This window comes from Capricornis sumatraensis, chromosome 19 (assembly GCF_032405125.1).
Source record: "Capricornis sumatraensis isolate serow.1 chromosome 19, serow.2, whole genome shotgun sequence".
Taxonomy (NCBI): Eukaryota; Metazoa; Chordata; class Mammalia; order Artiodactyla; family Bovidae; genus Capricornis; species Capricornis sumatraensis.
The window spans coordinates 54,260,445-54,286,980 of NC_091087.1; the positions used below are offsets into that span (position 1 = coordinate 54,260,445).

A 26,536-nucleotide genomic window follows, 5' to 3' on the forward strand; every position below is an offset into this window, starting at 1 on the left:
CACGGATGCTCCCACATAAAAACAGCCCTTCAGGACCACAGTCCTGTTCCTCCCAAACGTATACTTAGTATAAGTCTTGGGACTATTATGAGTCATTCTTATTTCAAGAACCCAACTGACATTATAAATAAATAATGACAGATCCCATGTTGGGCTATTTCATCTAGCAACCTCTTATTAAGCATTTAGTAAGTATAGTGGTTTTGAGCATTATGTTGAACAGTTTGGACTTCACAGCTATGAGAAAAGAAGGCATCAGAGTGTTGGGAGACGAGGCATTGTGTGGCAGTGATAGGATCTCAATCATGTTCTCAGAGAGCGAGCACTGAGAGCAGAATTAGGGCAGAGAGACTGGCCTCGTGAGCCTCCAGACTGGAGGTTTTCACATTAACTTGGATAAGAAAAGACTGATACCTGAAACTGAGAAAAGGGTATGGCAGAGGGGATGGGGAGAAAGAAATTAATCAGAAAGATACTTAGAAGTTGATTTGGAAATTAAGAAATAATTCTGAGGTTATTATATGGGAGGATTGAGTAGGTGTTTTTGATCCCAGGAAGTATCTCTAAAGATATTAATTATTTCTGTCTCTATTTGTGGTATTCCCCTAGAGGTACCATGGAAGTGCTAAGCACTCATTAGTGACTTATTTTGGAATTATAGTTATTTCTTCACTAAACAGCCTGTTAAGAAGTTAATGAACTGTAAAACTCTTAACTGAACCAGGAAGAGTTCTTTAAATTAATTCTTTAAACCAAAGAGCCTTTCATTGTATTTTCTATATTCTGATTTGCTTCTCTAAATGAATTGTACCTGTCTCTCAGGGTGTATTTTCTATTCTCTGTACTGTGAAGAAATTTCATTAGTCTTTAATATGATCCAGTGGAACTGAACTCAACCTGTTAGTTTTCTAAGTATCAACATATCAGATATTTTTTAAGCACTAGTGTAAATAAATCAGCACAACATATCAGATATTTTTAAAGCTCTAGTGAAACTAACTCAGCAGCTGTCAGGAAGATTCCTGAGATGATATTTCTTCTATACTCCTATTACGGCTACTACTACTACTAATGCTATCATTACTCCTTTTATAACTACTACTATCATCCCCATCACTACTAAAACTGGCTTACTTTAAGTGCTTTTATGTACCAGAAACTGCTGTATGAATTTTACATGTATTAATTCATTAACTCATTGCTGACTTACTAATATAACAGTACTCTGAAGACAGTAGGCCTATTTTCCCTATTTTATTAATGAGAAAATTGAGGCACAGGGAGGAGAAATAACTTGCCCAAAGTCACACAGCTGTTAAGGGGCAACCCAGTTGGAGACTGTTACTTTGATGGTCACCAATAACCACACCTCGAGGGATTTCTGCCCTGGTGGAATGCCCTCTAGCACTGACGCCAAGCTTAGTCACGTGACTTGCTTTGAACAATGAGGCATTACCATGTGTTATGCAACTGGGGTCTGATAAGCGGCCTGCACATTGGTGTGGTGTTTGCTCAGCTGGTATACTTTGTGCTGAAAAGCCCAGCCACTTGGAAGACGATAGAGGCTCTCCAGTCCCAGCCAACAGCCTGAACCAACTGCTGGCAGTGTGAGGAAGTCGTCTAGCCACTGCAGCCCCAACCACCACCTGACTGTAACTGCACGAAATACTCCAATCAAGACCAGCAGCACCACCCATGTGAGTTCACACAACCCACTGAATTGTGAGAGATGATAACAATGGTTGTTTTAAGCTACTAAATCTTAGGGTGAGCTCCAGTACTTTGGCCACCTCATGCGAAGAGTTGATTCATTGGAAAAGACTCTGATGCTGGGAGGAATTGGGGGCAAGAGGAGAAAGGGACGACCGAGGATGAGATGGCTGGATGGCATCACGGACTCGATGGATGTGAGTCTGAGTGAACTCTGGGAGATGGTGATGGACAGGGAGGCCTGGCATGTTGCGATTCAGGGGGTCGCAAAGAGTCAGACATGACTGAGCGACTGAACTGAAGACATAAATATATATAATATATATTATATATGTAAATAACTTGAGTATTTACTGTATGCTTATCATAACTACTTATTTAAAATCCACATTTATAAAATTTGTCTTCTCTGTGTTCTACTATATTACTTATTATAAATTTCTATCTTAAATCCAAAATTTATCCTGGGAATTAAACCTAACAACCTACCTGTCCATTGCCAAGAATGTTCAGTTTTACCACAAGAACTAATTTGCAGAAAGGATTAGATCTATTTCACTAACTCTTCTAAGAATTTATAACCATAATATTCATTTATATATTAAATCATTCAACAAATAGCATTTATTGCACAAATACTATGTGCTGGTAACCATGCTAAGCAGTCTACATAGATTCGCTCCTCACAACCATGAGGTTGTTCAAGAACTGGGAGGATACCAGGAACCATGTCTGAAGTCACAGCCAGTAGGAGGCAGAGCCTGGGTCAAGGCTTAAGTCCATCTAACTTTAGAGTCCAAGGTCTTCTCTCACATTTTGCTGTACTTTACACTGCCATACAGGCACTGTAAATTCTGACAACTAAGAATCTGACTGAAACTGAATATCCAGTTTCATTAAAAATATCTAATTCCCTGCGCTCCTAATGCAGGGGGCCCAGGTTCGATCCCTGGTTGGGAAAGATCTTGCATGCCATACAGTGCAGCTAAAAAAAGAGAAAAGCATTCAGAAGTTCCTATTCTTAGCTTCCATTTAAATTATACAGTCTATAATTTAAGGCAAGTTCAACAGATTATCTTCAAATTAATATTTGTTGTTACTATTGTTGTTTAATTGCTAAATCATATCCAACTCTTTGCAACCTCATGGATAGTAGCCCACTAGGCTCTTCTGTCCATGGGATTTCCCAGGCAAGCATACTGGAGTGGGTTGCCATTTCCTTCTCCATGGAACCTTCCCTATCCAGGGATCAAACCCACATCTCCTGCATTGGAAGGTGGATTCTTTATCGTTGAGTGTTTGATGCATGCATGGGTAACAGTTTACTCACATGTTAATTTGCAAAGATTTTAAGACTTTGCCTGCTGCTAAGTCGCTTCAGTCGTGGCTGACTCTGTTTGACCCCATAGACAGCACCCCACCAGGCTCCACTGTCCCTGGGATTCTCCAGGCAAGAACACTGGAGTGGGTTGCCATTTCCTTCTCCAATGCATTTAAGTGAAAAGTGAAAGTGAAGTCACTCTTAGTGAAGTGGGCCAACTCTTAGTGACCCCATGGACTGCAGCCTACCAGGCTCCTTCGTCCATGCAAGAGTACTGTAGTGGGTTGCCATTGCCTTCTCCGAAGACTTTACCTAGCTAACATCAATGCCTATTAGCTCAATCCTCTCCTACTTAGGCAACTAACCAATTTGGACTACCCCAGTCAAGTTAGATGCAATCTTATTTGTCATGTTAAGTGTCATAGTGAATTCTAATGCTCTATTCACCAATCTACTTCCTAATTCTCTCCCACTCACACTGAATGTGAGGACTTTGAGAATAAGAAATATATATCTTTTAATCTATGTTGTCATAGTATCTTTGGCGAAAGAATAAATCCCAGGGTGGAAAGAGGGCTTCCTCCATTTCCCATTCCTCTCCCCAGCAGCCACCCACTGGGGCTGCCCTTCTACTGGCCAGCAGTTGAGGAAATCTGTTCATTCAATTGAGAAATAACAGTAGTAACATAACTTCAGGTAATAATGAAACAAAGTTTTTGTTATTTTAAATCACTTTTTTCCTTTTTATTTCAAAAGACATTTTAACTTATACAGTTTAAGATTCCGAAAATGATATATTAAAAAGAAAAAAAAAGGAAAATTTCCTAACACAAAGGCTACTGTGTGAGCCTCTGTATTTAGATAATTAAAATCCAAAACATATCCTGGGAAGGAAAACACCTTAAGGCAAAGGTAGAAGCAGTAATGTTTGAACTGAATTTTAAACGACAATTCAATTCAGTGCTAAGTCATGTCCGACTGTTTGTGAACCCGTGGACTGCAGCACGCCAGGCCTCCCTGTCTATCAACAACTCCCGGAGTTTACCCAAACTCATGGCTATTGAGTCAGTGATGCCATCCTACCATCTCATCCTCTGCCATCCCCTTCTCCTCCTGCCTTCAATCTTTCCCAGCATCAGGGTCTTTTCAAAGGAGTCAGCTCTTCACATCAGGTGGCAAAGTATTGGAGTTTCAGCTTCAACATCAGTCCTCCCAATGAACACTTAGGACTGATCTCCTTTAGGATGGACTGGTTGGATCTCCTTGCAGTCCAAGGGACTCTCAAGAGTCTCCTCCAACACCATAGTTCAAAAGCATCAATTCTTCAGTGCTCAGCTTTCTTTATAGTCCAACTTTCACATCTATACATGACCACTGGAAAAACCATAGCCTTGACCAGATGGACCTTTGTTGGCAAAGTAATGTCTCTGCTTTTTAATATGCTGTCTAGGTTGGTCATAACTTTCTTTCCAAGGAGTTCAGTTCAGTTCAGTTCAGTCACTCAATCGTGTCCGACTCTTTGCGACCCCATAAATCACAGGACGCCAGGCCTCTTTGTCCATAACCAACTCCCGGAGTCTACTCAAACTCAAGTCCATCAAGTCGGTGATGCCATCCAGCCATCTCAACCTTCCGTCATCCCCTTCTCCTCCTTCCCCCAATTCTTCCCAGCACCAGAGTCTTTTCCAATGAGTCAATTCTTCGCATGAGGTGGCCAAAGTATTGGAGTTTCAGCTTTAGCATCAGTCCTTCCAATAAACACCCAGGACTGATCTTTAGAATGGACTGATTGGACCTCCTTGCGGTCCAGGGGACTCTCAAGAGTGTTCTCCAACACCACAGTTCAAAAGCATCAATTCTTCAGCACTCAGCTTTCTTCACAGTCCAACTCGAGTAAGCATCTTTTAATTTCATGGCTGCAATCACCATCTGCAGTGATTGAGGAGCCCAAAAAGATAAAGCCTGCCAATCTTACCACTGTTTCCCCATCTATTTGTCATGAAGTAATGGGACCAGATGCCATGATCTTAATTTTCTGAATGTTTAGCTTTAAGCCAACTTTTTCACTCTCCTCTTTCACTGTCATCAAGAGGCTCTTTAGCTCTTCTTTGCTTTCTGCCATACGAGTGGTGTCATCTGCATATCTGAGGTTATTGATATTTCTCCTGGCATTCTTGATTCCAGCTTGTGCTTCATCCAGCCCAGCTTTTCTGGTGAGGTACTCTGCATATAAGTTAAATAAGCAGGGTGACAATATACAGCCTTGACATACTTCTTTTCCTATTTGGAACCAATGTGTTGTTCATGTCCAGTTCTAGCTGTTGCTTCCTGACCTGCATACAGATTTCTCAAGTGGCAGGTCAGGTGGTCTGGTATTCCCATCTCTTGAAGAATTTTCCACAGTTGATTGTGATCCACATAGTCAAAGGCTTTGAAATAGTCAATAAAGCAGAAAGAGATGTTTTTCTGGAACTCTCTTGCTTTTTCCATGATCCAGCGGATGTTGGCAATTTGATCTCTGGTTCCTTTGCCTTTTCTAAATGCAGCTTGAACATCTGAAAGTTCTTGGTTCACGTATCGTTGAAGCTTGGCTTGGAGAATTTTTAGCATTACTTTGCTAGCATGTGAGATGAGTGCAATCGTGCGGTAGTTTGAGAATTCTTTGGCATTGTTGCCTTTCTTTGGAATTGGAATGAAAACTGACCTTTTCCAGTCTTGTGGACACTGCTGAGTTTTCCAAATTTGCTGGTATATTGAGTGCAGCACTTTCACAGCATCATCTTTCAGGATTTGAAATAGCTCAACTGGAATTCCACCACCTCCACTAGCTTTGTTCGTAGTCATGCTTCCTAAGGCCCACTTAACTTCACATTTCAGGATGTCTGGCTCTAGGTGAGTGATCACACCATCGTGGTTATCTGGGTCGTGAAGATCTTTTTTGTACAATTCTTATGTGTATTCTTGCCACCTCTTCTTAATATCTTCGGCTTCTGTTAGGTCCATACCATTTCTGTCCTTTACTGAGACTCTCTTTGCATGAAATGTTCCCTTGATATCTCTAATTTTCTTGAAGAGATCTCTAGTCTTTCCCATTCTATTGCTTTCCTCTATTTCTTTGCACTGATCACTGAGGAAGGCTTTCCTTTCTCTCCTTGCTATTCTTTGGAACTCTGCATTCAAATGGGTATTTCTTTCCTTTTCTCCTTCGCTTTTTGCCTCTCTTCTTTTCACAGCTATTTTAAGGCCTCCTCAGAGAGCCATTTTGCTTTTTTGCATTTCTTTTTCTTGGGGATGGTCTTGTTCCTTGTCCCTACATAATGTCATGAACCTCTGTCCATAGTTCATCTGGCACTCTATCAGATCTAGTCCCTTAAAGCTATTTCTCACTTCCACTATACAATCATAAAGGATTTGATTTAGGTCATACCTGAGAGGTCTAGTGGTTTTCCCTAGTTTCTTCAATTTAAGTCTGAATTTGGCAATAAGGAGTTCATGATCTGAGCCACAGTCAGCTCCTGGTCTTGTTTTTGCTGATGGAATAGAGCTTCTCCATCTTTGGCTGCAAAGAATATAATCAATGTGACTTCAGTATTGACCATATGGTGATGTCCATGTGTAGCATCTTCTCTTGTGTTGTTGGAAGAGGGTGTTTGCTATGACCAGTGCATTCTCTTGGCCAAACTCTGTTAGACTTTGCCCTGCTTGATTTTGTACTCCAAGGCCAAATTTGCCTATTACTCCAGATATCTCTTGACTTTCTACTGTTTCATTCCAGTTCCCTATGATGAAAAGGACATCTCTTGGGGTGTTAGTTCTAGAAGGTCTTTTAGGTCTTCATAGAACCATTCAACTTCAGCTTCTTCAGCATTACTGAAGGGGCATAGGATTGGATTACTGTGATAGTGAACAGTTTGCTTTGGAAACGAACAGAGATCATTCTGTTGCTTTTGAGACTGCATCCAAGTATTGCATTTTGGACTCTTTTGTTGACTATGATGGCTACTCCATTTCTTCTAAGGGATTCTTGCCCACGGCAGTAGATATAATGGTCATCTGAGTTAAGTTCACCTATTCCAGTCCATTTTAGTCACTGATTCCTAAAATGTCGATGTTCACTCTTGCCATCTCCTGTTTGACCACTACCAATTTGCCTTTATTCATGGACCTAACATTCCTGGTTCCTATGCAATATTGCTCTTTACAGCATCGGGCTTTGCTTCTGTCACTGGTCACATCCACAACTGGGTGTTGTTTTTGCTTTGGCTCCGCCTCTTCATTCTTTCTGGAATTATTTCTCCACTGATCTCCAGTAGCATATTGGGCACCTACCCACCCAGGGAGTTCATCTTTCAGTGTCCTATCTTTTTGCCTTTTCATACTGTTCAAAGGACAAGAATGTTTAAAGGACAAGATTGAGTTAATTGTATGAGTCGATGTTTACAATCCCTTCCACCATTAACAGTAGAAGAACCAGGGTTTGAAAGTGTAAGAGAAGAGATTTCTTTTGTTGTTGTTCAGTTGCTAAGTTGTGTCTGACTCTTTGCAACCTCATGGACTGCGGCATGCCAGGCTTCCCTGTCCTTCACTCTCTCCTGGAGTTTGCTCAAATTCATGTCCATTGAGACAATGATGCCATCCAACCATCTCATCCTCTGTTGCCCCCTTTCTTCCTTCTCTAGTCTACAGTAAATCATATGTTGTCCGAAGAACCTTTTATGGATCATTTAATTGTCATCAGAGTAAATTAATCATAGCAAATGTTAAACATTAATTATCTTATATGCCAAGTTAGATATTTAAAGGTGAATGAAAAGTGGTGCATGAGTATGTCTTCGATAGACATGGGTATTTGGAATCAAATAAATCAGAATATTCTGAATTATCACAGCAAAGCAAAGTTTGAGGAATCTTCTACGAAGGATCAAAAGACCCCAAGAAATATTAGGCTTTTACAACATGTAATTGTTGCTAAGTCATGTAATAACAAGTCATAATAATATGGTACAGTTGCAATTCTATAAGGATTCCCCCTTAACAAGCAACTTCTCCAAGGCAGATCTTTGACCTATAAGCTAAATACATTAACATCAGTTGGTGGAAGATGAATAGGAGCAAATGAACATAAACTTTCTAAAACTCAGGAAGACTTTAAGGAAATCTTCCAACTTAGAATAAATATATCTAATTTGCTTCCAGATCCCTTATACTTGACTGGTTTTAATCACCATAATGATAATTAATAAATGATTTGTCAGTGCTCTAGGAGACAGTATAGTCTCCATCTGGTATACGCAAGGTTTGTGAAAACATTTTCCAGTACTACCCAGTGACAGAAAACATTGGTAAGGTAAGCTCTTACAGATGAAATGCAGCAGTTGATTACCAATGGAAGCTACAGGAAAGGATGATTAATATAAACAGACTTTTGCCTGTGCTTCACAGCAACATTACATAAAGCAGTGCTATTTCAGGAGACTTTTCTATTTTAATTTCCAAGAGTCCATAGGGTAATGGATTTTTTTTCTTCATCTTGTTTGATCTTTGATATTTAAGACCAACTTCTGTGTTTTGTTTATTTTTTCTTTGCATTGGAAAAAGAACATAAAGTGAGTGACAACACATAATCAGGGCTAATTGGTATTTTTCAGAGAGGAAAAAAAAAAAGAAAACACCTTTTATGATGAGCCAAATGCAAACATTTTACAAATAGGGTATCTTGCACCAAATAATCATGTCAGTAAAAAAAGTGGTTATGTTGCATGCATGAAAGTATTTGTTAGTTTCAGATTTAATCATAGCAAATGGTTTTAATTTATATTTCCTTAAAATTTGGCTATTACACAAAGCAAGAACTTTAAAGGACTAAATGATTGTCTTTTCCCTGAAGGAAAGAAACTGAAAGTTGATTTCAGACTGCAAGGAGTAATAGAGACAAAGCATTTTAAATAAAAATAAATAAAGGGGGTAGGTAAACCATCCGGTGGCCAGCTTGTTTAATCTAAGATGATTTCATTTTCTTTAAAAATAATTACTATTTTTTTCAATCAAAAAATGATCAGGATGATGCAAGCTAACTATTCCTTCTTAAAATACTATCAGATATGCTGGGATCTTCTTGTTGCACTTTTGCTAAGATCTGTGTTGTCGAAACAGGTGATGACAGGAGTACTATTTTGTGTTATTTTAGCCGTCACTAGCCTTCCTAGTATTTTTCACCACTCCCACTCGCTGGCAGTATATCATGGCACAGTTTCAACAGAATTCTACTATGAGCTGTGAGCTAACTGGGAAATGTCAACATGTAAAGCCATGTCTAGAATTAACCTGTCTTTAGCTGGGGCAAACTCCCACACTCTTTCTTCTCTCTCAAAACTTAATTACAACAGAAGTGCAGCAGAAAGGCGTGGAGAGGGTTGGATGAGGAGAGGCTAGCCACTTCTATAACCAAAAGGTAAGATAATCATGCAAAATCCACCATGAACATTTAACTATGAAACTAGAAAACAATACTGTTTGTTTTGTCAGGGAACAAACTCTTCTAATTAAGAACCACATGGCCATCTGAGTAAGAGTCTTGATCTCTCCAAAGTGAAAGGATCATGCCCTTCAGCTTATTGTGATGCATGCCACATCCTTTCCTCTGTGGAACATCTGACTCTAATTGAATAGCTATTGAGGTTCCTGCTGTGACATCCTAGAGGCATCATCACACTTTCAAGCATCAGCCTTGGCTGTGATCTGCCCCATGTCCCCTTTAATAACAAGAGGTCAACATTCTATCCCCTAGCCAAGTTACACACTATATGATGGCTCCTCTTAGTACTGCCCCATGCTTGTTGACCTTGAAAAATGACCAGCAGCCACAGGACAAATCGGCCAAGCTCCTGAAGGTCATGGCCCCCATGTAACCTAATCAGCATCTCTAAATAATCTGTCAAGTTGAGAGTCATATCCTAGGGGGACTTTGCTGCCCACATATCTGAAACTTTTCTCAGATAAGCGGATCCATAAAGATTTCTGTGGAAAAATTATAGGAACAAAAAAGAAATGTTCAAAACCTTTAAACATTTGAGAAAACAAAGAAGTAAAAGGTCATTTTCAGACTTTTAAAAAATCTATTAAAGTGTTTCCTGGATTGTAAACAACAGAAAATTTCACCGAGAAAAGAACAGAGATCTAAAGATCTGGATTGTCTTCAATACCAGTGGTCTCTGACAATGCTAACAGCATCCCAGGAATCATAAAATGACATGAAAAAGATATCAGATGCTGTATCTTGAGGAGTTCACTTCTCATTTTGGCTATTTATCTTGTGTCCTCTCAAAAACTAATTTAACACCTCACTGTCAAGGAGAATAAATATAAATATTTCTCATTCTCTCTTGTGCTTATATAGTTCAGAGCTACTGATGCTGTTTTAGCACAAAACAAAACAATGTATTTCCAACCTAGTTTTGGTTGAGGTTTCATTTAAATTCACTTTTTAACTATGGATAATGTAAATATGGGCTTCCCAGGTGGCATGAGTGGTAAAGAACCAACCTGCCAATGCAAGAGACAGACGTAACAGATGCAGTTTTGATCCTTGGATCGGGAATATCCCCTGGAGGAGGGCATGGCAACCCACCCCTGTATTCTTGCCTGGAGAATCCCATGGACAGAGGAGCCTGGTGGGCTACAGTCCATAGAGTCACACAGAGTGAAGTGACTTAGCATGCATGCACGGAATGTGAATATGCTGGTAAGTCGACCAAAACATTGAAAAAGATGCTATTCACTTGCAGGCCATATGATGTACATCGTTGATTTTGTTTAACTAGTATAGATTTAAAGTTAAATTAGGTTTGATAAAATGGACACAGACTCTGATAGAATTATAGGAATTATTAAAATAATTAGCTTATAACTACTGCCTTTCAACTGTTGACTTCCAGATCTGTATTATAATATTTATTGACAGACTGGATCTCTCTAAGGCCCAGACCCAGCTTTTAAATTGCCTCCTGAGCCAGCTCCACCTAGATATCTCTGGAGCCCCCAAATCTCCATCTGACCAGAACACATTCTTCAGCTCTCTTCCCAGTCCAACATCAATCTGCTCTTCCTTTGACTTTCCCATATGTTCTACAGGCAGTAATTCAAATCAGAAACTGGACTTCATACTAGATACCTTTACCTCTCATTTCCAAGAAGGCTTTAAGTCCTGGGACTTCTTTGACTTCTCTCAAATCTCTTCCTTTCTCTCCATCTCTACTGTCTTTACCAAATGCCAGGCCTTCATTATTTCTTGACTGGACTTTAACAACATCCTCTTTAAGTGGTTACCCACCACTCACAGGACAAAGACTCATCCAAATGCTATTTCTTTGTCTTGGACTTGTCCTATAACCTTCAACCCTCCCACCTCAGTGGGCTTTCTGGTTTTGGCCCTAGAAAGTAACTGCAGGTCCTGTTTGACCCTGGTCCTCTGAACATCAAGCGTTCGAATGCCGAGTTACTTGTCTGCCTTCTGAATGCCACTGAGGCACCGTGAAAGAGTGTGAATCCTGTTCCCACAGTTCCTTGTTTATGCCTTGCTTCTTATAATAATTTTGTACATATCTATTCCTTTCCCCACCAAACTGTGAGCTCCTCAGAAAACCGAATCCACGTACTGCCCATATTTCTGTCTTAGCATCTATCACAATATATGGTGCATAGGAGGAAAATTAATAATGTTGATTAGATAAATAAATGAACCAATCAAGCATTGAAAGATGCTTCAATTCTTGGATTCAAAGCTAAATAAATAAGGCAGAAAATATAGAAGCAAACTGATGGCATTTGATAGTTCCTAATCAAACATTAGTGAAATATTATTTGTAAGGAAGAAAATAAAGTTTCCTTAATTAAGAAACATAATGCTAATTACATAAAAATCCAGGAGGTACCTTACATTTGTATTGTAACATGAGTAGAAAAGAGTAAACACATTTACAGATAAAGGTGAAGTTTTAGGAAATCTGAATTTCATTTTCAGTCAACTACAACCTAAGGGCAAATTAAAAACTGAAAAACTAAAAATTGGCATCATAATCCTATTACTTTTTTTTTTTTTTTTTTTTACCATTTCATGATTAGGTGTTATCATCAAAGTCTGTGGCTTACTTTTTATGTATGAATACCTAAAGCGATCAAGGCATTAGGCCTCAGGAAAGGGACAAAGACTTCTTCAGTGACTATGATGCAGAAGTACACTCCCTGAAAAGGAATATAAAATGGAAACCCCATAAGTTCCTTAGCTCAGGCCAGCTTTCTTATTGCAAAAGACTTACTACAAAGATTGAGCTGAAAAAGTTGCAGAAAATCGTAACATCAGTATAGCAGATGTTAGACAATGCTTTGAGCTCCAGATGTCCACAAACAGCCTTGTTACACTGAGTCAGACCCATGGGTCACCCATCCCAGAATCACATGTCTTTACAGAGATCAAGGAACGATTGTGGGATGCCATGATTTTCCTCTAAAATGCCACACTCAGCAAGATAAGCAAGTATTTCTCAAATATCCCCAGTTTCCTAAATAACTTATTGAAAAGCTGTCATCCTCAAGCTGATTTAAATCCTTCCTGAAAAACAAAATTTACCACAGATTCCTGATTTGGACCTAGGGAATTGGCTGGACTTGAATCAGAATTGTTTTCAGAACTGCAGGATGAGAAAGTCCAACACAGAGGGCTTTAAAGGGATTTCATCAAGGGCATGGAAATACTGTACACAATACTGTGTAAATCTAGAGCCGTTTTTAGAAATTATCTTCAATTTAATATAAATTTCATACTTTCTCATTATAAATGATCAGAAACCAATACAATATTGAATGTAGAAAAAATGCAAAAGCTATAACTTTGTCACACATCTTTATTACCTTTAAAAATAACTAATGAATGAAAAAGCAAACTAATGAAAAACAGTAACACACACACACAAAAATCAGATGGGGTAAAATAGAGAGAAGCTGTAAAAGGAAAAGCCCACAAGATCCTTTTAAGTGTAAAACACATAAATTTTTCTTTTCCTCTTTTTTTTTAACAGCCCTCTTCTGTGGGAGGGGGTGAGGGGGGAGGTTTTATGTGATCAGTCAGAACTTCTAGATAGTAACTAAAACAGAGAGAAACAGACAGTAAAAAGAGTTAGTGTCCAACCATGGAAACCAAAACAGAGTTCATGTTCTTCCCATCGCTCCTAGAAATATTCACCCTTGAAAGATAAGATACATTTATTCTTATAACTTTAGATGCTATAGTTCTCTCTAAATCTTTTGAAGCCAAAATTCTTTACCAAATCCACTTTGGCATCAGATAAAATACTTTAAACTGCTTCCCAATGAGATTTAAACCTAATTCCATGCTAGGAATTAGGAAATTGCTTATTAGGTTATATCTTCATTAGGTTTGTTTACCCATGTTTGAATATGATTTGTTTATGGAGTCATCTTTTTAGGTTAAAAACCTCTAATCCATCTTTAGAAGCACCAAATTATTTCTGAGTACAATTTAATCTTTGTATGAATACTTGTTGAGAGGTATAGCAAATTGACATTGGGACAACATATTACCCCAAAGTTAGAACTTCATAATGGCCCTTTCTATGTCCAAAGCAATTTCTCTACCTCCTGAAATGAAGATGTTTCTCCTTGACATTCCTTTAACAGAATGGGAGAAATATATGTATGTGTACATATATACACATACATACATACATACACATATATATTAATACATATACACACACGTGTGTGTGTGTATATATATATATATATGCCCAAAGACTGGAAATATCATAGGGCCAAATTTTTTGTAATAATTCAGGAGAACAGATAGTAGGAATTTTGATTGAATCAGAGATATACACTCACTTGATTTGCAATCAAAATGTTTCCTTAATAAAGACCACAGACCACATTATTATATCACATATTTAAACACAAAGACAAATAATGTGATGAATGAAAGTAAAGATCTTGCCAAATGAATTTCATTCTCTGTAAATGAAATTACACCAGCATGAAAAGTTCTTGTTCTGTATAGATGTCCTGAAGATATTTTGTTTTGTCAGTTCTCTAACTCCTTTTCTGATTACTAATTTTAACTCTGGAAATCAGTCAAATAAATAGAAACAAATACATAAAATGCAGCTGAAGAAGCAAGTTTAGAAGTTTTTGTGTATTTGGCAAGTAAACCAGATAACCTTTCTTCTAGATACTGTGTTAATTTTAAGAAATTTTTTTTTCTAGTTACATTTATGGCAGGAAGTGTTCTTTAACAATATATCTATCCTCTTACAGAGATACATGTGGGAAAAATCAGGTAAACTAATTCTTGGTATCAATTACAGCTTTATTTTCACAGAAAATTTAGAATTATAAAATAGGCTCCCTGTAAAATTTTATGTTCACATACGTTATAGGAATGTGATATAATATTTTAATATTGTAATTTAAGTCAGTTTAACTATGTTTATATTTACATAGTTTTAAAATCATGGCAGGTTAAATATTCTTTATAATCAGGAAAGCTACCCTAACAGAATCTCTAAACAAACTAATGTAAATATTATTTGAGAGGCTCCACATGCTGAGAAGGTATCATATATCTTAAAAAGATTTGGGCCATTCTCAAGGAGTGACTTCATCACACCTCCTTTAAGTGTCCCTGGAAGAAGTGCCCCGAGAGAGAAAAGACCAACATGTTTTGTGTAGTAATGCTATACCAAATGAAAAATTTAGTATTTCACCTCCATTTTTCAGTCTGGGTTTCAATTATAGTAGTTAAAAGGTACGAAATTGGAAAAAGAGAAGCACTAGCAATTCCATAGCTCTAATCTGAAATATTATGGCACTTAACCCAAAAGGAATTCTAAAATTAACCAAAGTTATTTGCTCATATTTGTTCAATAAATATGGTTACATACTACCTATGTATTAGGAAAACAAATTACATTGATAATTATTGACTCATGATTTACGGTCAGTCATATGGAAAAGTAGATCTGTTTGCTTTCAACTGTTCCACAAAACAACTTATAGACTTTTAGGTCTAATGCATTCTTAAAAATTGAGTTCTCCTTTAAGGTTGTTTAGATAGTAACATACAAGCTAGAAACTGTAGCCCAGTGAATTTTACCCTAGACTAACAGAGAATTGCCCTTGTTCTGTGTGAAATTCACCTAGCCATAGTCTGGACCATACTCAAAGGAGACAATAGTGGCACTAATGATTTTTCCATTAAGGAAGGTGATATTTCATTTGTTCATTCAATGAACATACACTGAGCACTTTCTACATGCAAGGCACATACTGGGTTCTGAAGTTACAAAAGTAAATAGAATCCTTTACCCTCAATGAAATGACAACATAGTAGAAAAAATTACAGTATGTTTATGGAAATTGACACACTAATTCTTGTCCCAAAGATGCAAAATTTACATGAAAATGCAAAAGCTTAGAATAGCTAAGTCTACTGTGATGAGACACAAAGTTAGAGGACTTCAGTTCAGTTCAGTTCAGTCGCTCAGTCGTGTCCGACTCTTTGCGACCCCATGAATCGCAGCACGCCAGGCCTCCCTGTCCATCACCAACTCCCGGAGTTCACTCAGACTCACATCCGTTGAGTCCGTGATGCCATCCAGCCATCTCATCCTCTGTCGTCCCTTTTTCCTCCTGCCCCCAATCCCTCCCAGCATCAGAGTCTTTTCCAATGAGTCAACTCTTCGCATGAGGTGGCCAAAGTACTGGAGTTTCAGCTTTAGCATCACTCCTTCCAAAGAACACCCAGGGCTGATCTCCTTCAGAATGGACTGGTTGGATCTCCTTGCAGTCCAAGGGACTCACAAGAGTCTTCTCCAACACCACAGTTCAAAAGCATCAATTCTTTGGTGCTCAGCCTTCTTCACAGTCCAACTCTCACATCCTTACATGACCACAGGAAAAACCATAGCCTTGACTAGACGGACCTTAGTCGGCAAAGTACTGTCTTTGCTTTTGAATATACTATCTAGGTTGGTCATAACTTTTCTTCCAAGGAGTAACCGTCTTTTAATTTCATGGCTGCAGTCACCATCTGCAGTGATTTTGGAGCCCAAAAAGATAAAGTCTGACACTGTTTCCACTGTCTCCCCATCTATTTCCCATGACTTATACTACCACATATCAAGAAGTATGATAAAGCTATAGTAAGATAATGTGACACTGGCAAAAGAATAAACAAATAGACCAATGGAATAGAATTTTTAAATCCACAAGTACATCTATGCATAAAGGATCACAGGATTTACAATTAGTGTACCAGTGAAGAACTGTAAGGAAAAGAAGGTCTTTTCCATAAATGGTACTGGGACGATTGGATATCCATACAGAAATAAAAAGGAATCTTGATTCTTATAACACATTAAATACAAAAATCAACTCCAGATGGATTGGACATCTAAGCATCAAAAGTAAAACAATAAAACTTTAAAGGAAAACCATAGGAGATCATTTTCAGATATTTGTGATGGACATAAGATTAAAAAAGTTACGGAAAGTGTTATATAAGAAAGAATAAGTTAGGCTACGTTAATTGTTACATAATTTTTACCAAAAGATTAATCATAAAAGTGAAAAGGAAAGTCACAAGGTGGGGAAAGATATTCACATAATATATATCAACAAAAACCGAGGGGACAAAAAGGGTACAAGCCTTACAAATTATTTCATATAAACAAATATATGAAAAAGTTCTCCACTGTAATTATTCATCATGAAAATGCAAATCAGACCCAAAATACACCCATTGGAACGGCTAAAATGAATAAACACACACAAACATTACCAAGTGTCATTGAGGATGTGGGACTGAAGTTCCCATACATTGCTGGACTGTTAACTGGTGAAACTAGTTTGGAAACCTGACAATGTCTGCTATGGCCAAATATGGACATGCTCTAAGACACAGCAGTTCCATTCTAGGAATGTTTCCAATAGGAAGATAAATATTCACCAAAGACTCTTGAGAGTCCCTTGGACTGCAAGGAGATACAACCAGTCCATTCTGAAGGAGATCAGCCCTGGGATTTCTTTGGAAGGAATGATGCTAAAGCTGAATCTCCAGTACTTTGGCCACCTCATGCGAAGAGTTGACTCATTGGAAAAGACTCTGATGCTGGGAGGGATTGGGGGCAGGAGGAGAAGGGGATGACAGAGGATGAGATGGCTGGATGGCATCACTGACTCGATGGACGGGAGTCTGAGTGAACTCTGGGAGTTGTTGATGGACAGGGAGGCCTGGCGTGCTGCGATTCATGGGGTCACAGAGTCGGACACGACTGAGTGACTGAACTGAACTGAACCGAGCATAAGAATGTTCATAAATGTAACATCTTTAAATTAGACCATTAGGTGTAAAGCAAATTATTTTATACTATAATAGTACACTGAAATTAAAATGAATGAATGATAGCTATGTAAAACAAAATGGATAAATCTTCTAAATAGATTGAATTAAAGAATACAGACCCATACATATTGTATGAGTCCACTTCAGTAAAGTTCAAAAGAAGGCAAAACTAACCTAGGGTGGTATTAATAGCTTCTGGAATAGTGGATACCCTTTCTTGGGTGAAAGCAATATCTTGAAGGGGGAAAAAGGGGGACTAGTTGGGTGTTGATTATGTTTTGTGATATACAGGTGTGTTCATTTTGTGAAAGTTTTATTAGGCTAAATATTTATGATTTGTGCACTTCTTGTATGCATACTATACTTTAAAAGTCACTTTAAAAAATTACAGTATGAAAACTTTCAATTCTAGCTGTGATTTTGGTCTCCCACTATAAACAAATGAACTTGCCCTCCTACAAAAACAACAAGAAAACTGGACAAAATACAGGGCAGCTGTTTTCAGAAAATAGATGAGTATCAGTGCAGGGGTGTTTTCCCTAAAAGAAGGGAAACAAATTTTCTCTGTGATTGCCTCTGCATTCCTCTTGGAAATAATTTCTAGACAGCAGTGTAGGAAGGGGCAATCCAACCAAAGTACAGTAGTTTATTCAATTGAGGAGACAGAGATTAGAGCTCAGGAAGACCAAGGCAGCTCTAATTTGGAATACAAACCCAGAGAGGAATCAGCTACACAGCGAAGGAGCTCCGAAAATCATCATGAGGGTCCGTCCTGTTGCTTTTTTTTTTTTTTTTTTTTGGACAAATGTAGGATGAATATGGGCTTCTCTGGTAGCTCAGCTGGTAAAGAATCCACCTACAACATGGGAGACTTGGGTTCAATCCCTGGGTTTGGAAGACCCCCCCCACCCCACTCCAGTATTCTTGCCTGGAGAATCCCCATGGACAGAGGAGCCTGGAGAGCTCCAGGCCATGGGGTCACAAAAAGTCCAACATGACTGAGAGACTAACACTCAGCACATCATGCATATATGCATAATAAAATTCTACAAGACCAAGCAAACTCCAATGAGGGAACTGGAGCTAAAATATTCTTAAAATATTGGAGCTCACATAGGGCTGGAAGATATTCACATGTTTTAAACAGCCAGAATGGAGAGATATCACTGAAAGCAGGGAACATTGAGTACAGACTCCAGAAGGGTCACAACTTTGTAGCAGAGCTAAAAGAGTGGTAAGATAAAAGATACTCTAGATCCATTCTAAGTAATTTAAAAGCAAGCTTTGGGGAGGTGAGTGTGGGCTGCGGGAGGCGGGGGCGGTGCCTGGTCAAAACCTCTGGTTGCGGTTGTGATGCTCCAGTCTCCGTTGAGGTGGATCTCCCGTGTCTGTGGGCTTCTTCCGCTCCTCTTCGCGCCTATTTTAGATTTAGTAGCCGATTACGTTCCGTCGGATAGAAGGCGAAGCCTGGGTTATTGTCACAACCGCGAAGCCGCGAGCAGTTAGCACTTTGGAGAAGATGCTACTGGCCTTTTGGGAGCTTGTGTTGGAGCGGCCAGAGGGTGGAATATTTGCAGAGGGTGAATCAAGGTCAGTGGGGGAACAGAAAAAGCCAAGCCCCTCCAGGGCACCCGAGAGCGAAAGAAGCCCAGATTTTGGAGGGCACTGTCTTCTGGAGCGATGTTAGTTCCATAAGAAGTCGGTGACCTTCGAGGATGTGGCTGTGTACTTCACCCAGACGGAGTGGGATGGCCTGTCCACTGCACAGAGGGCCCTGTACAGGGATGTGATGCTGGAGAATTATGGGAATGTGGCTTCTCTGGGATTTCCCCTTCTCAAACCTGCTGTGATCTCACAACTGGAGGGAGGAGGTGAACTGGAGGGCCCATCTCCACTGGCCTCTGGAGCAGGCACGGGCCCCCAGGGCCTCTGGACTGATATTGATATCCAGACTGACAATAATTTGACAGAAGAAATGTATGAAGAAAAATATAATATATCACATGAACTTCAGAGGAACTCTTTTCAGGAAACAGACTTTTCAGAAACCTATATCCTAGAGAAAAAGCAGGAGGTCCACTCAGTAGGAAGTGTGAAGAAAGAAAACAGCAATGTCATTGACGGGATGGTGAAAGACAGTACTAGCCCAATGGAGGAGTGTTTCTTTAGTCAGAGTCCAAATTTGAATCAGTGTCATACCATCTCCGCTGGAGAGCAGCCCCCTGAGTGTACAGGACGGGAGAAAGCCTTCAGCTTTGACACAAAACTTATTCAACAGGAAATAATTAATTCTGGGCAAAGACCTTTTAAATGTGAAGAATTAATGGAAAACTTTAGCTATAATTCTCAACTTAATCAGGGTCAAGATAGCTACACTGGAGAGAAGCCCCATCAGTATAAGGAGTGTGGCAAAGCCTTTAGCATCAGTGCAAAATTAATTTGGCATCAAAGACTTCACAGTGGGGAGAAGCCCTTCAAATGTGTAGAGTGTGGTAAAAGCTTCAGTTACAGTTCCCATTATATTACACATCAGACAATCCACAGTGGGGAGAAGCCCTATCAGTGTAAGGTGTGTGAAAAAGCCTTCAGTGTTAACGGGAGTCTCAGTAGGCATCAGAGAATCCATACAGGAGAGAGGCCCTATCAGTGCAAGGACTGTGGGAGCAGCTTTAGCTGCAGTTCTGCATATATCATACATCAGAGAATCCACACTGGAGAGAAACCTTATGAGTGTAATGACTGTGGGAGAGCTTTCAATGTTAATGCAAAATTAATTCAACATCAGCGGATCCACACTGGAGAGAAACCTTATGAATGTACCGAGTGTGGGAGAGGCTTCAGGTGCAGTTCCCAGCTTAGGCAGCATCAGAGCACCCACACTGGAGAGAGGCCCTTTCAGTGTAAGGAGTGTGGAAAGGCCTTTAGTAGTAATGCAAAACTCATTCAGCATCAAAGAATTCATACAGGGGAGAAACCCTATGAGTGTACTGAATGTGGAAAAGCCTTTGGCGTCAAAGGGAAATTAATCCAGCACCAGAGAATCCACACGGGTGAGAAACCCTATGAGTGTAAAGAATGTGGCAAAACCTTCAGGTGTAACTCCCAGCTTCGGCAGCATCTGAGAATCCACACCGGGGAGAAGCCCTACGAGTGTAATGAGTGTGGAAAGGCCTTCAACGTTAATGCGAAGTTAATGCAGCATCAGAGGATTCACACTGGGGAGAAACCCTTTGAATGTAATGAGTGTGGGAAATGCTTTACTTCTAAAAGAAACCTACTTGATCATCACCAAATCCACACTGGAGAAAAGCCCTACCAATGTAAGGAATGTGGGAAAGCCTTTAGCATCAATGCCAAACTAACTAGGCATCAGAGAATACACACTGGGGAGAAACCTTTCAAATGTATGGAATGTGAGAAAGCATTCAGCTGTAGTTCTGACTATATTGTGCATCAGAGAATCCATACTGGAGAGAAACCCTTTCAGTGTAAGGAGTGTGGAAAAGCCTTCCATGTTAATGCTCATTTAATTCGGCATCAAAGAAGCCACACTGGAGAGAAACCCTTCAGATGTGTGGAGTGTGGCAAAGGCTTCAGCTATAGTTCTGACTGTATTATACATCAGACGGTACATACTTGGAAGAAACCCTTTGTGTGTAATGTGTGTGGGAAAGCCTTCAGGTTTAGCTTCCAACTTAGTCAGCATCAGAGCATCCACAGTGAAGAAAAGTCTTAATGAAAGGGATGTAGAAAATTGTCAGCATTAATGCTGAACTGGATCAAGTGTCCTCAGATTCACCGTGGTGGAAAACCCTGAAAGGGAAATTAATATGGCCGAGTCTTCATAGGGATACAAGTCTTTTTCATTTTACTCAATTTTAAATCAAGAATGATGACCAGTTTTCAAATAACATCCAAAAATAAATAGTTTGGTTTATACCAACAACCAATAGAAAATATAATGAAGGAAAATATTCCATTCCCAATAGCATCAAGAAGAGTCAATTTTCTGGGTATAAACTTATTATGTAGGACTTATGTGGAGAACTTACAGATCTTCACTGAGGGCCACAGAAGGGAAGTAAAGTGGAAGAGAGCAATACTTTCTTCTTAGATAGAAAAACTCTTTAACTACTTACCTAAATTAATTTATTGCCCTTTAATTTTTGACAACAAGCATGCATCAGTTTGTAAAGAGGTATAACAATAAAGCTTTCCTTAAGGGAAAAAAAAAAATAAATAAAAGCAAGCTTTGAAAGAATCAAGATGATCCACAAGTAACTTAGCTACTTGAAAAACAAACTAAAAACACTTTAATGGAGAATGGTAAAATCCAGACACGCAACATTGTAACATTTACAATGTTCACTGTCCCATCAAAAATAACAAGGGTCTAAAGGAAAACTATAAATTGTGTATTTAAGAAGCACAAAAAATCTCAGGTAGGCTAAAGAAAAAAAATCATTCAAAGCTAAATTATATTCAAATTCCTGCAAAGCAATGACAGAGAAAATCTCTATGTCCCAAAAAAGACATTATATAAAGAAAAACAAAGATAAAAATGATAGAAAAAAATGACAACCCAGCTTTCTACATCCAGAGAAAAACATCTTTAAAAAGCAAAAGTAAAGTAAATATTTTTTCCAAACAAAATTTTAGAGCATTCATTGCCTGTACCTCTTTGTACTATAAGAAATATTAATGAAGTCCTATAGGCAGGAAGAAAATGATACCAGATGGAAATTTGGAACTCCACAAGGAAATGAAAAACATCAGAAATGATAAATGTGTGAGTAAATGTAAAATAATTTTTCTTATTTTTAAACTTTTTAAAAATAAAATTTAAAAACTTCCTTATTCATTTAAACAACAGTAGACTGTTTAAATGTATTGTGGGGTTTATGCGTGCGTGCTAAGTCACTTCAGTCATGTTGGACTCTTTTCAACCCTATAGGCTGTAGCCCGCCAGGCTCCTGTGTCTATGGGAAGAATACTGGAGTGGGCTGCCACGCCTGCCTCTGGAGGATCTTCCCAACCAAGAGACTGAACCCTCATCTCTAGCAGCTCCTGCATATCAGGTGTAAACTTTACCACTGAGTCACTGGGGAGGCCCTGTGGGGTTTATAACATATGCAGAATTAAGGTGCATGACAACAATAGCACAAAGAACAGAACACAAAAGGTGGAAACATTCTGTAGTGAGGTTCTTATGGAGTGTGGTACAATAGTAGTTGAAGGTGGACTAAATTAAGATAAAAAATGCATATTGTAAACCCTTAACCAAGCACTTAAAAAATAAAACAAATTCATAACCAGAGGATGCCTTTTTATTTATCTGTGTCTTGTTAATTTCTTTCATCAATGTATTATAGTTTTCAGTGTGCAAGTCTTTCACCTTTTTGTTGTTTATTCACATGTAAAAAAAGTTTATTCATATGTATTTTATTCTTTTAATGCTAAATGGGATTTTGTTTCTCAATGTCCTTTTCCAGTTGTTCATTGTTAGTGTATAGAAATGCAACTTATTTTTATATGTTGATTTTGTCTCCTGAAACTTTGCTGAATTTGTTTATTAGTTCTAACAGTTTTGGGTAGAGTCTTCAGAGTTTGCTTATAAAAGATCATGTCAACTGAAAACAGATAATTTACTTCTATCTTTCAGATCGGGATGCCTTTTATTTCTTTTCCTTACTCTGGCTAGTACTTCCAGTATTACATGTAATAGAACTGGCAACAGTGAGTATCCTTGATTTGTTTATGATTTACAGAAAAATCCTTCAGCTTTTCACAAGCTGTAGGCTTGCCATGTACTACCTTTATTATGTTGAATAACATTCCTTCAATAGCTAATTTGTTCATCATTTTTATCAAGAAAGGTATAAAATCTTGTCAAATGCATTTTCTGCATCTATTGAGGTGACTATGATTTTTATCCTTCATTCTGTTAATGTGATATATCATATTTCCTGATTTGTGTAAGTTATGACATTCTAGCATCCCAGGGATAAACTCTTCTTGATCGTGATGTTTGATGCTTTCATTGTACTGTTGAATTTGGTTTGCTAGTATTTTGGTGAGGATTTTTGTATCTATATTCATCAGGAATTTTGCTTGTAATCTTTTTTGTAACTGTCCTTATTTGACTTTGGATTGATTACAGAAATTAAGGAAGACACAAATAAACGGGATGACATCCCAAGTTCATGAATTGGAAGACTTAATATTGTTAAAATGTCCATACTAGTTGAAGTGATCAAAAAAAAAAAAAAAGAAGCAATCTACAATTTCAATGTTATTCCCAAACTCCTGATGACATTTTTTTACAGAAATAGAAAAAAAATCCTGAAATTTATATGGAACAACAAAAGATCCAGTGGTCTTTAGAAAGTGACCAAAACTAGAAGCACCATATATTCTGATTTCAAACTATTACAAAGTTATAGTAATGAAAAATTACAGTGTTGGCATAAAGACAGACATATAGACTAATGGAATAGAATAGAGTCAAGAAATAAATCCATTCATATAACTTCAACAAAGGTGCCAAGAATATATGATTAGGAAAAGATAAGTTTCTTCAACAAATGGTATTGGAAAAACTGGATATCCAAATGCAAAAGGATGAAATGGAACACTTATCTTACACCATACACAAAAAAATCAACTCAAAATAGATTACAGACTTAAATGAAAGACTTAAAATTATAAAACTCCTAGAAGAAAACATAGTGGAAAAGCTTTATGACATTGATCTTGGCAATGACTTCACAAATATGACACCAAAAGTTCAGCAACAGAAGGCAAAAATAGTCAAATGGGACTAAAACAAACTGAAAAGTTTCTGCACAGCCAAGGACCAGCAGCAGAGTGCAAGACAACCTACAAAATAAGAGAATACATTTATAAACCATGTATCTGATAAGAGGTTAATTTCCAAAATATATAAGGAACTCATACAATTCAAGAACCAAAAAAAAAAAAACACCAAAAAAAAACCCAATTTAAAAATTAGCAAAGGACTTTGAATAGGTATTTCTCCAAAGAAAATATGCAAATGGCCAGTAGGTATATGAAAAGGTGCTCAAAGTCACTCATCATGATGGGAATGCAAACCAAAACCATAGTGAGATATCACTTGCTACCTGTTAGAATGGCTATTATTAAAAAAAAAAAAAAGGTAAGTGTTGGCAAGATGGTAGGGGAACTAGATCCCTTATATACTGTTGGTGGGAATATAAAATGGTGTAGCAGCTATGGAAAACAGTATGGCGGTTCACTGGAAAATTAAAAATAGAACTACCACATGATCCAGCAACCCCACTTCTGAGTATATATCCACAAGAATGGGAATCAGGATCTCAAAGAGATTATCTGCACTCACATACTCATTCTACCGTTATTCTCAATAGCCAAGAATATGCAAACAACCCAACAGCCCATCAAGAGACAAATGAATAAAGAAATGCAGTACATATGTACAATAGAATATTATTCTGCCTTCAAAAAGAAGAAAATCTACCATTTGTGAGAGCATGCATGGAACTGAAAGACATTATAATCAGTGAAACAAGTCAATCACCTAAGGACAAACAGTGCATGATCCACTTACATGAAGCATCTAAAAGAGTCAAAGTATCTAAAATATCTAAAAAAGTATCTTTTCCTTATAGAAACAGAAAGTAGATTGGTGGTTGTCAGGGAATGGGGGAGCAAGGGAAGCGGAGAGTTGTTGTTCAGTGGGAATAAAGTTTCAGTTTTGCTAGAAGAAAAAGTTCTAGATATGTGCTAAATAACCTAGTGCCTATAGTTAACAGTGTGGTATTGTGCACTCAGAAATTTGTTAATAGTGTAGATCTCATGTTAAGTGTTCTTACTACACACACACAAGGAAACTTTTGGAGGTTATGGATATATTTAATACCATGGTGATGATAGCATGGGTATGTGTATATGTCCAAACCCATCAAATTGTATGCATTAAATATGTGGTTTATATCAATTAAAACCAAATAAAGCTACAAAAATAAGAATGAAAAGCTAATGAGGTGATAAAGATGATACAGTACAATAGTAAAAAATAATCCTAATGAAAGCAAGGATAGAGAGATAAAGGAAAAAATTAAACTGAAACAAAAAGAAAACAAGTAGAATAGTAATCTTCAATCCAACTACATCAATAATTACATTAAATGCAGAAGGTTTAAACTATTACATGGTAGATTTTATCCATTTAGAGTAAATTAAAATGTAAGCCCCAATTATATGCTGTCTGGTAGATAAAATATAATAATACTGATAGGTTAAAGAAACCAAAAAAGATATATTATGCAAACACTAATTATTATAAAAAACCAGAAATGACTGTTAATAATATTAGAAAATATAGACTTAAGAATTTTATCAGAATAAAGAAAGACATTCTATAATGATAGAAGAGTCAACAAAAGACTCCCACAGTAATCCTAAATGTGCATTCACCTAATAACAGAGCTTCAAAATGCATGAAGCAATGACAGACAAAACTGAAAAAAGAAACAGACAAATTCACAAATGTACTTGTTAGCTGAAGACAGGAAATCAATAAGTACATCGATGAGGTGAATATCATCAACCAACTTGGCTGTACTAACATTTATAAACCCCTCCATTTCAACAACTGCAGGATATATAGTCTTTTAAGTGTACAAGAAGCATTACTAAATGGCCTATTTGCTGGGCCATAAAAACTAGTTTCAATAATTTTGATGAAATTGAAATAAAAAAGAGTACATTCTCTGACCAGGACTGAATTAAAATAAAAATGAATGATTGAAAATATCTAGAAAATTTGTAATTATTTAGAATTAAAGAATACCATTCAAAATATGTCACAAAGAAGAAACCATAACAGAAATTAGAAATATTTTTAACCAAATGAAAACAAAAACACAATGTATCAAAACTTGACCTTGGATAGGCAACAATTTCTTAGCTAGGACACACACACACACAAAAGGTAACACATTTAAACAAAGACATTTGAGGGAGAACAAAAGACAACTGTTGGAAGAGGGAGAAGAAAGATTAAGCCAGTGGTGGTAAGTGGAACAGTA

General features: G+C 37.8%; 1 protein-coding gene across 1 annotated transcript; it reads left to right on the forward strand.

Moving 5' to 3' along the window:
- Window positions 1-19,233: 19,233 nt before the first annotated feature.
- On the forward strand, window positions 19,234-21,553 carry LOC138095124 (zinc finger protein 23-like). Its single transcript, XM_068991104.1, has one exon. The coding sequence runs from the start codon at window positions 19,234-19,236 to the stop codon at window positions 21,178-21,180; it is 1,947 nt and encodes a 648-aa protein (XP_068847205.1). The 3' UTR covers window positions 21,181-21,553.
- Window positions 21,554-26,536: the final 4,983 nt, after the last annotated feature.